This window comes from Octopus bimaculoides, chromosome 2, assembly GCF_001194135.2.
Source record: "Octopus bimaculoides isolate UCB-OBI-ISO-001 chromosome 2, ASM119413v2, whole genome shotgun sequence".
Lineage (NCBI taxonomy): Eukaryota > Metazoa > Mollusca > Cephalopoda > Octopoda > Octopodidae > Octopus > Octopus bimaculoides.
Genome location: NC_068982.1, coordinates 55,431,377 through 55,442,775, shown reverse-complemented (window position 1 = coordinate 55,442,775; position 11,399 = coordinate 55,431,377). Strand labels below are relative to the sequence as shown.

Sequence of the window (11,399 nt, the reverse complement as noted above, 5' to 3'; positions counted from 1 at the left end):
ACAGCTGCTCATTTTGTGCCATTATTATATCTTGACAATCTTTATTTTTGTTAGAAAGCTGACACATCTATTTCTTTATTCTAACTCATTTTGCACTTTATAAAGTATTTATAAATCGAGTTTTGCTACAGAGATGGATAAGTCGGAAATTCGTATAGTTTTGAAATATGAGTTCTTTCTTCAAAATACAGCATCACAGACAGCTCTATTTCTTTTATTTAGGCACATGGCCTTTATAAAGAGGGGACACCACAAAGACAGACAAAACAAGACATTGGGGGTACATATAAATACATATCAGATGAATTATGAATATGATGAAGATGAGGATGAAATGACTTACTTGCCCCACCAAAGCAAGTAATTTCATTTTACTGTTTTTTAAATTACAGTTTTACTTTACCATCTTGTGTCTTTTTCTTTAATACAAAATTACAACAAATGCTGCATTATATCGTCAAAAATTACAACAGGCAGCAGCTCATCATATCTATACTGAAGTGGTGTTATTTCAACTCTTTTTTTTTCCAAATAGTTCAACTAACCTCTCCCCTCTTTCTCTTTCCAACAGCACACCCTTTTTACCTTCATGGTTTTCCATTTTCACTCTGATAATATTTTTCATTTTTGTTACTCTCTTTTCAATTTACTCATATACTATGAGGCTTCTTTAGTTTCTCCCTGTAGGTATTGTTCTCTGATATCCTTCACCACTCTCTTCGTCCATCATAAATGTCTCTGTCTCTAATTCACTGTCTCTTTTGTTTCCTTCCTTCTTTCGTAGTACCTTCTTTCTTGCTAGTCAAAGGCGATGGTTCGTGCGTTCACACTTCACTTGATTTTTCATTTGGTTTTCCATTTTTATCTCTTTTCTTTCTTGTTCTCCTCTTTGTTTGTCTTTCTTTTTTTCTCCTTGGGGATTTTCGGTGGTGATTCTAAGTTCTTTTTTCTTTTCACCACCGTAAATTGCTCCTCCATTTTCTCCTCCTCTGCAGCTGTACTCTTTTCTTCTTGAATTTCTTTTTCTGTTATTTCCTCCTCATGTTTCTGGGGACACTTGGCCTTCATGTGTCCCCTTACTCCACACAAAAAACATATTGAAGGTCTACCCTCCACAACAATCCTCAATCTAGTCTCATCTGGCAAAACCAGCTCTTCCACAATCTTATGGAGGTCTGGCAGGCTTATATAGGCTGTTACCTCTATCCCCACCAGTTTACCTCCATAGTTTTGGACATTTTCAAAATTTCTGCATCTTCTTTTGTATGGTAGAGGATGGCTGCCACCAGCCATGCCTTATCAATTTCAGTGGGCACTCTACCTATCCTTACTCTGGCCGCATGTTTGCCACAGTAAGAAGGTAGTAGTGCCCACTCAGCTGATCTCAAGGCCACAGTGGAGTATTTCTTTGCTTCATTTTCATTTACAAAGTGCACCTCCACCGTGCCAAATTTCCGTCTTATGGTGTAGAATGTGGTAAAGTCCTTCACCTCTCTCAAACACCCCTCAACTGCTTCCACCGCTGCTATTTCTACTTTCTTTGTTGCTATGTTTAATGTTCTCTAGAAAATAGTTCTTTTCTCAGTATTCTCAATGACTTCCTTGGGTGGCCTCAACCTAAAACAGTTTCCCTCCTCCTTCAATAAGTCGTTATACTTCTTGAAATTCTTGTCTTTAACTTCTATTTCACGGACTTGCAGTAGCTCCGCTGACAAGCTTTTGCCAGTCACTGCAGCATAACTTCCCACTTGCACTGGTCTATTATTCATTACTTCACTCATAAATGGGGAAGACAAATAAAAATTCCAACAAATTCAACAAACAATGCAACAATACAGGAAATAACAGGTTAACAATTACAGTATTCTCATTTCAACTCACTGAAATACAACAACAGACAGCTCAGAATATTAATGGAATATTTCATTCTAATGTTATTACACAGCAGGCAGTATCAAATTGGTTTTCAGAATTTTGTTATGGTAACTTTGACTGCACAAATGAGCAATGTGGTCGACCAGAAACAAAGGTGGAAAATGACAAACTGAATGCTACCATCGAGTCAGCTCCATCTCAAAGTGCCCATGAATTATCCTTGTTTGCTGTTAGCAAGCAAACAATATTGACTCCCCTAGTTCAAATCGGTAAAGTGAAAAAGTTGGATAAGTGGGTTCCACATGAACTTAATGAAAATCAGAAACAGCAACGTTTGGAAGCCTGCATTATGCTACTTTCTCATCACAAAAATGAATCATTTTGGAATCGAATTGTAACATGTGATGAAAAATGGATCCAATACAACAACCGTAAACATTCAGCACAATGATTGGACAAAGATGAGCTACCAAAACACAGTCCAAAGAGCAAAATTCATCAAAAGAAGCTGATGGTGTGTGTTTGGTTGTCCGGCACAGGTGTGATCCATTATGATTTCATTAAACCTGGCTCATCAATCACAGCTGAAGTACACCATAGCCAACTGGACCAAATGATGCTGAAACTTATGAAAAAAAAAACAGCCTGGATTAGTCAACAGATCTACTCCTATTTTATTGCAAGACAACACCAGACCACACATTGCAAAAATGACAATGGCAAAACTACAGGAGCTGGAGTTGGAAGTTCTCCATCATCCACCATATTCACCTGATCTTACCCCCACTGACTGCCACTTCTTCCAGAATTTGGATAACTTTTTGATAGGAAAAAGATTTAATTACGACGATGCTGTAAAACAGGCCTTTCAAGATTTTATTGACTCTAAATTGCTAGGCTTTTACAGTTCTGGCTGGGTTGGACAAGCTACCGCTAAAATGGCAAGTATATTGACAATATAGGTGCATACTTTGATGAATAAAACTATTCTTTGTGCTTATAAGACATTAACAAACTTTTTTTCTTTTCTACAAATTTCATACTTGACGACCTAATATATGTATGTATGTATGTATGTATGTATGTATGTATGTATATATACTTGCTTGCTCATGGAGGAAGTGGAGAGTGCTCTTGGCCATTGTAAGCCCTCTGACTGGTGAGGCTGATATAATTAGTCATCAGCAGCTGCAGGAGCAGTATCATTTACTTGCCAGTATCCATCAGGTCCAAAGACTATGTTGAGTTCCAATGTTTGCTTTGGCATAGCTTCTGTGGCTGGGTGCCTTTCCTAAATGCCAACCATTTTACAGCATACTTTAGGTGCTTTTTAATGACACCAATACTGGTTAGGTTTGCTAAGCAGTTTGCAATATTAAGAATCCCTTTGAGTGAGAGGAGCAGCTTCATGTTATGGGAAGAAGGGTTAAAAAGTGATAGAAGGTACCAGAACAAAACAGATTTCTTGCTGTTGAGGATTTACAAGAGGGGTGAGAGTGGTCATAATGAAGTGGAAAGAGATTAGAATTGTGATAAGATATATCAGCTAGGACTTGAAGATATGAGATGAATAGGAGTAGGGACAGGAGAACAGGAAGTGTGTGTGTGTGTAGAGGTTGCAAGAATGTATCTCGAGTGAGAAATAGTTAAACAATTGGTGAGAGAACTGGATGAATAACGAGTGTTGAGGGATATGTAGGGAAGTGTAAATGACGACTTGTGTAAGGCCTAGTGTGTTAGACACTGTATGACTGATAAGAGGAGACCAGACAGATGAGTTAGGTAGGAGTGCCATTGTAGAGGTGCACACAAGCACACACACATGACTGTCTTTCACACAATTTCTGTTGATCCAAGGCTATAATGGTAGAAAGCACTTGCCTAAAGTATTGTTCAATATGATTGAATCTATACATATATGGTTGTGATGTAAATTTCTTAACCACAAAGCCATGCCTGCTTCAAAAAGAAAGTCAGTAGGACCGATCAATTTTTGGTGGTTTCCTCTAATCACTGAACGTTAAAGCTTTTTAATCTGTCTATCTACACTGATATGTGGAAATTAAATAGTAATAACAATATATATGTATATCCTTCAAGTGTTATTTCTTCTTCTTGAAAATTTACCTCTCTTCTTTCTTTGTTAATACAGATATACTGATAAACAATATCCTTGCAATACAGATTATGGGGAATGTTATATTGATGGTTTCTTTTAGTTTGTTTCATTATCAAAATCGAGACTAACAGAGAGGATAATATATGTTTAGAACAATTTTGAATTTTAAAAAAATGTTTGTTTTATTTTTCCATTTTATTATTATGCTTAATAAGCATGAAAGATTTGCCATTCTATTGTGATATTTTATGCCTACAATCATACACTTGTTTTACTTGAAAACCCTTCAAAAATTCCTCCAGATTTGATATACTAAAAAAAATTGTTTTATTGTGGATACTAATTCTAAAACTTATATTTGTCTTGTGTGTTCTTTTTTTTTTATATTTTTTTTAAAACAGTATTGGAAGTCAAAAATAATTTTCATTTTATTTTACATTATACGAAAATTATGGGTAGAATGCCCAAGTATATAATAAACTAGTGAAGTGCTGGTCATTGTTTTATGGGTTTATGAGTGCATGCATAGCCTTTTCGTCCCAGGGAAACTTACTTAAAACTCTGCTTGCTGCAAAATTTCATGATTAATTTTAATTATCAAACAATGATAATAATTGTTGCTATGTTGTTGTTGTAACCGGTAGCAATATATGACAGCAGTTAGGTTAAATAATGTTTATTAGTTTTAACTTAATCTTGTATAATATCAATGAAAGAGAGGTCAAATCATCTCGAGATAGTTACTGAGGCAAATGATGTTACTCAGTGAAGAATACTCAAATCTTTTTAAAGTAAAATTTTACAGAATAACAACAAAATACTTGAAACACTTAGCCATTTTGTATTTTTTAAAAATTATGTATTTGTTGTGATAAATGTTTTTAGTTAATTTTATTTTGCTTAAACATTGATGTAGATGTTTTGAACTCCTAAGTTCACTATTATAGGCTGACCTTTATGCTGGAGCACTCTTTATAAAACAAGCTTTGAACTGGGACTTGTACCTGTCATTGCTTCTGATTTTGGTAATTTCATCAATATTTACCATTAGTGGTAAGTTATGTCTACTTAATCTTTCGTCATCATCATTGCCATCATCATCATCATTGTCATCATCAGCATTGTTGTTGTCGAGCTCAACATCAACAGTGATGTTGTTTGCTGTTTAGTCACAGGTCAATCTGGATTAAGCAGACCTATGATCAGAGGCTTTCCAGCTGTGACCACTCCGTTTTATTGTGTATCAGGGACTACATGGTACATGTCCTTCAATTTTCAAGATGGAAAGGTGTGATTCAAAGGAATTTGGTAACAAATTCTAGCAGGTTAAATGACTTAGCATCGGCTCTCTTGTCAGCAGTAATGTTAGTGCTTGGCCCCAGGTCAACCCTGATTCAGTAAACCTATGATTAAAGGCATTCTAGCCATTATCATCACATGTGTGTATATCGGAGACTAAGTTACCCTTTCTTTTTTTTTCTTTTAAAACAGTAGGATGTGGTTTGAGGGAGATTTTGCTGTTATTTCTAGCAGGTTCAGTAATCATACAGAGGCTCCCTCATTGGCTTGTCAGTTGTAATGAAGTTATTATCAATGATATAGTTATTATTATTGTCTGAAATTTGATTATCATCATCCTAAGTAATTTGTCAGAAGATTGTCAAGTATATTGTGCTGCTTTTAGTCAAGTGCAATAGTTCTCAACCTCTTGCTCACTCTATATTCAAATTTACCCCCCACACAAATAACTAAAAGAAGGAACTTTGAAACTTACTATTTATTTTATTTACTGTGATCCTTGAGATGGGTATTTTTCTTCTAAATTCATAATATTAAGTACTTAATTCTCATTTCACCCTTTTTTGCATACATCCAGTATATCTCTTCCTTTATTATTCAATGAACTAAACTCAATTTCAACTATATACAGTGTTAGAAAACAGACAATTATTTTGGCCATTTCGGTCTATAATCTTGGATATAGTGCTTTACAGTCTTTTAATGACTAGAATTCAGTCTTTCCTACTTTATAACGAATGTATTTTGAGTTACCTTTGCATCGTAATTCAATTAATTCTTCTTGAATTTCTTCTTCAGCTGAATGAACATCACAATTAAATGGGTCCAATCATCCATGGTTTTACTTCAAAAGAAAATAAATCAGAATGTTTTGTTCCCGTCGCTTTTAACAATTATAAGTGTCCAGGATATGTTTCAAGAGCCATTTTGTTAAGTGAAAAACGAATTTCTGCCAGCTCAAGCATGCTGTGAAATATTTTTTTAATGTAAATTTGCTTGAAAAATTTCTAATTTTTCAGTAAATGATTTCAAAATTAATTTTACACTCAATCAACAAATTAATTTTCCTTGAATTTCAAGTGATAACTCATTAAGCTTTTGAAATCTCCAAGATAGATAATATATATTCTTTTTGTTTTCTTATTTCTTTGTGAACATTTTCTTCACTTTCTAGAAAGTTAACAATGACATCCGAAAGTTTTATAAATCTTGCTAAGCAATCTCCTCTGGAGAGCCATCTGACGTCCATGTGTAAAAGAAGTTTCACATACCTGTTCGTTATGATCAGAACCAGATTTCTTGAATGTGTAATTGTATTTGCTAGTAGTTTGTTTTAAGTTTTTATTACTAGCTAAGTGAATAAGAACATGCCTGTGAACAATGCAATGATTCCAGGACATATTTTTTCTATGAAGCTGTTATGTCTTCAGACATTGAGGTACACCATCAGCTGCAATTAATATCGAATTTCCTAATGGAGTTTTTTCAGCAAACCAGAATATAGAAATAGATTCCCCAGTAGTGATAGTTTTTAGGCATTTGGCATATAATACATACATTTCTTTGATTTCACTCCTCATTGGAAAAATGTACACACATCTATATGAAAGGTCTTGTTATTGACAATTGTTACACAGAAACCTCAAATGAAAAACAAGCTTTGTTTGGCCTTTCATCCAGTTAGTCTTTGTTCATTGACATTTCATCAATTTGTTTTCAAACTGAATTGCTGCATAATGGTAAGCTTTTAAAGATATCTGAAGGATTTTTATACATTATAGTAGGTTTTCTGACCTTCTCAGTAATTGCATGACTCCAGCTGCTTTTGCAATCTTGTAATGCAGCAAAAAGAATCAGCCAGATCTTTATGTCCTTTCTCACCACTTCGTCCTACATCTTCCTGGGTCTACCTCTTCCACATGTTCCCTCTACAATTAGAGATTGAATATCTTGTGTAACTGTCTTCATTCATATGTGTTACGTGACTGCACAAATGCAGCCTTCTCCCTTGCACCCTACATCTGATGCCTTGTATACCAAGTTTTTCTCTCAAATCATTTATACTCTGTCATATATGCACAGTGATCTTACCGAACTCATTCTCAAGAAGTAGGCCAGTCTTGCTTGCATCCTTTGCTTTAAGCTTTGCAGCATTTTACATTTACATATGTATTAGTACTCCTTGTTAATGAATTTCAAGAGAGACGATTGCACTGGTTTGGACATGTGGTGAGAATGAATGAGGATAGCTGCGTGAAAAAGTGCCACTCCCTAACAGTTGAGGGAACCCGTGGAAGAGGTAGGCCCAGGAAGACCTGGGCTGAGGTGGTGAGGCAAGACCTTCGAACATTGGGCCTCACCGAGGCGATGACTACTGACCGAGACCTTTGGAAATGTTCTGTGCGTGAGAAGACCCGGCAAGCTAAGTGAGATCGTTGCCAGTGCACCTGGACTGGCTCTTGTGCGGGTGGCACATAAGATGTACCATCCTGAGCGTGACCATTGCCAGTACCGCCTGACTGGCCTTGTAGGGTTTTCGAGCGAGATCGTTGCCAGTGCCCCTGGACTGGCTCCTGTGCGGGTGGCACATAAAAGACACCATTTTGAGCGTGGCCGTTTTCGTGCGGGTGACACGTAAAAGCACCCACTACGCTCTCTGAGTGGTTGGCGTTAGGAAGGGCATCCAGCTGTAGAAACTCTGCCAAATTAGATTGGAGCCTGGTGTAGCCATCCGGTTGCACCAGTCCTCAGTCAAATCGTCCAACCCATGCTAGCATGGAAAGCGGACGTTAAACGATGATGATGATGAAGTAAGAAAACATGCAAAGTTATTTTATTTTTAGGAAGCAAAAGGACTAATTGACTGATTAAAGCACCATTCGAGCATAATTGTTGCCAGTGCCACCTGACTGGCGCCCATGCCAGTAGAACGTAAAAAGCACCATTCAAGCGTGTTCAGTGCCAGTGCCGGCTGACTGGTCCCATGCTAGTGGCACCTAAAAAAACACCTTTCAAGCATGGTCATTGCCAGTGCTGCCTGACTGGCTCCCATGCCAGTGGCATGTAAAAAGCACCATTCAAGTGTGGTCAATGCCAGAACCGCCAGACTGGCCCTCATGCCAGTGGCACATAAAAAGCACCCACTACACTCTCGGAGTGATTGACATTAAGAAGGGCGTCCAGCTGTAGAAACTTTGCCAGATCGGATTAGAGCCTGGTGCAGCCTTCTGGCTTACCAGCTCTCAGTCAAACCATCCAACCCATACCAGCATGGAAAGCGGACGTTAAACAACGATGATGATGATGATGATGGCTTGGAAAATGACTTTGAACAAAGGACAAACGTACAAATTAAATAACAATACAGCACTAAAAGAAAAATGATAAATAATACTAGCACAAAAGGTAACTCCTATTTTTGCATCTAATTAGGTAAGAACTGATCATTGAATGTGTACCATTATAGCATAGTTTGAACGACAACACTAGTCTGTTGCACTTCAGATTGGTCAATTCCCTTTAATATCATAAACTGCATAACATGTCCTTAAAAAGAGTGTTTCAAAATCTTGATGAGCAAGTTGAAAATAATTGAATTGTAATTGTTTCCTTAATAACTTCCCTGCCATCTTTTCACTCAAATTTCTTCCACTTTTGTTAAGAAACTCTGGTCTAGTGCAAAGGACATTTTTATGTAATGAAACTATGAAAATTCTTCTTCCTTCCTCTTTGTGTCTGCCATTTATTTTCATGGAATATCTGCTTTCACATGATATTCATGATTTTAAATAAATATTTAAAAAGAAATTGTCAACAAAGACTTGTCAATCACAAATTATTACTTATTTACATACATACACACATTCTTGTGTAGACAAAACTTTAATACACCATAATATAGATTATAGGTACCCCCCACACACACAGAGATCCTTTCTGCTTTAGTTTTAGCTCTTACGGTTTCTGCTATAATATTTTTCTTAGACTGTAATATTAATTGATTTCATTTTCTGTCAGTCTTATTCCTGTTGATAGGGCCAGCATTATTTTCTTGTAGATGAAAGAATCAGTAGAACATCTGATAAAATACTTTGAGGTATTCAGTTATCCCCCTTTAAATTTTGACCTCAAATCTCACAAAGTTCCACTTGGCTTTTCATTTTTCCGATGTCAATAAAATAAAGTACGAGTCAAATACTGGAGTTGATGCTTTCTTGTTACAATGCTATTTCTTGACTATCTTGTAATAGGTTCCAAATTTGCTAAAATGTAAGATTATGAAGTTTATCTATATTCAAGTTAATATAAACTGTTTATAGGGGCTCTGATGTCTTGTTAATTGTAATATAGTTTCTTTTGGAAGCTTTCTTGGAAAGAGAATGTATACGGTATCCTAAGAAGGTGTTCACTTCTTTCCAGTTTTGGTGTTTTTTTTTTCTGCATATTTATGGTAGTCAATTCTGTATATGTTTATAGTGAGGAAGGATAAAATCTCTTGAATGTTTGACAGAATAGTTTATGCAGTAAAAAGAGAAGAAAAAGAAGTTATGTTCTAAGGTTGCCGTAAGGGCATGAAATATTTTGCTTTCCTGTAAATATTAGCTATATCCAATTGGTGACTTAACTTTAGTTTTGATTATAATGTATATAATGTATTGACTCTGGTGCAAAGTACCTCAATCACTTTAAATTCTATTAATTATATTCAAATATAAGAGCAGTAGATTGGAAGAATCATTAGACTGTCAGACAATAATGCTTTGTGATTTTTTGCTCTGACTCTTCATTACATTCAGAGTTTAAATCCCACTGAAACCAACTTTGCCTTTTATCATTTTGGCATCACATCAAATATAAAATAATAAAATAATATGCCAGTAAGGTGCTGGGGAAATATAGCCAGCTATTCCCCTCTCCCCAAATTTCAAGTGGTGTTGTACCAATGTAAGAAATTATTATTATTGACCATTTTATTTGTTCCTGTACTGGTCATATGATTCTTTTAGTGCTAATTGTTAAATTTCTTAAAGTTACATTGCTATATGACATTGTTAAATATTTGTCTCCCCATCCAACATATTGTTAATATTTGTTTATATATTTTGTTAAGGTGGACTGACAGCTGTAATATGGACTGACTTCATGCAGTGTTTCATTATGCTCGCTGGTGCTATAGCCCTTATGATTTTAAGTAAGTACAACCAGTATATATTCATGTTTCTTTTTTTGTGACTTGTACTTGCATGTATTTAATTTGAATATAAACTGGAAACAGTGTCTCTATACTAGTGATAAGTATAAAAAAAAAACTATAGACAAAAATGATTTATCTAAATTACTGCAAGCATTGTGAGTGGTTTTCTTTTTTCTTTATAAGAAATGAAACTTAACACTTAGCTTCTACTCACATCATATCTGATTATGGGAGACCCTGACTTCTATCATGGTATATTCCGGTACTAGCTTAAAAACTGCACTGTGTGTGAACTTTTAAGTTAGCTCCTGTAGAGGGCTAATTGGGCCTGTGGCCCAAAACTAAAGAGAGCAATAATAATAAAGCATTTATTGTTACCCCACGAATATGGTATTACTTTGAATTCAGTTTAAATGAAAAAAAGTTCACAAATTTTTGCAGTTCTTTTAAAATTTGAATTTTCAACTGTTAGCATATAACAAATCCTCATTCAGACCTGATCCCAATGGTAAATGTTCAAGTACCAAATGAAGGGCAGATTTTCAATCCTGGGATGTCTATATAGAGCAAATGTAGACTGAGATACAGGGGTCCTAGACAGATCAAGCGACAACATTTCGTGTTTATAATTATAGCTATTACATATAATCATTAGGATTCACCAGCTCTTTTGTCTATACTCACAGGAGGTAAATTCAGCACTATAAATCCACTGAAACTTTGGTTAAATTTACACTGAACAACAAAATACTATGGCTTTTAGTTAAAGCTAGGTAAACTGAACTGTTAAGAGCTAAGTATTTTGTGGCATATAGAATAGAATATGTGCTGAAGTTATTCAATACCCTATATATATATATATATATATATATATATATATATATATTTAGCCAGCTGAGGTTGATTCCATAT

The 11,399-nt window shown here is 35.5% G+C and overlaps 1 protein-coding gene across 1 annotated transcript in view; it reads left to right on the top strand.

The window, feature by feature from the left end:
• Nucleotides 1–11,399, top strand: part of LOC106876318 (sodium/glucose cotransporter 4) — a gene marked incomplete at its 5' end in the record, with an annotated part of 66,278 nt that overhangs the window by 24,265 nt on the left and 30,614 nt on the right. The window contains 2 exons of the mRNA XM_052965846.1: nt 4,942–5,047; nt 10,404–10,484. Coding sequence (XP_052821806.1) covers nt 4,942–5,047; nt 10,404–10,484 — 187 coding nt within the window. The remainder of the gene's footprint in view (nt 1–4,941; nt 5,048–10,403; nt 10,485–11,399) is intronic.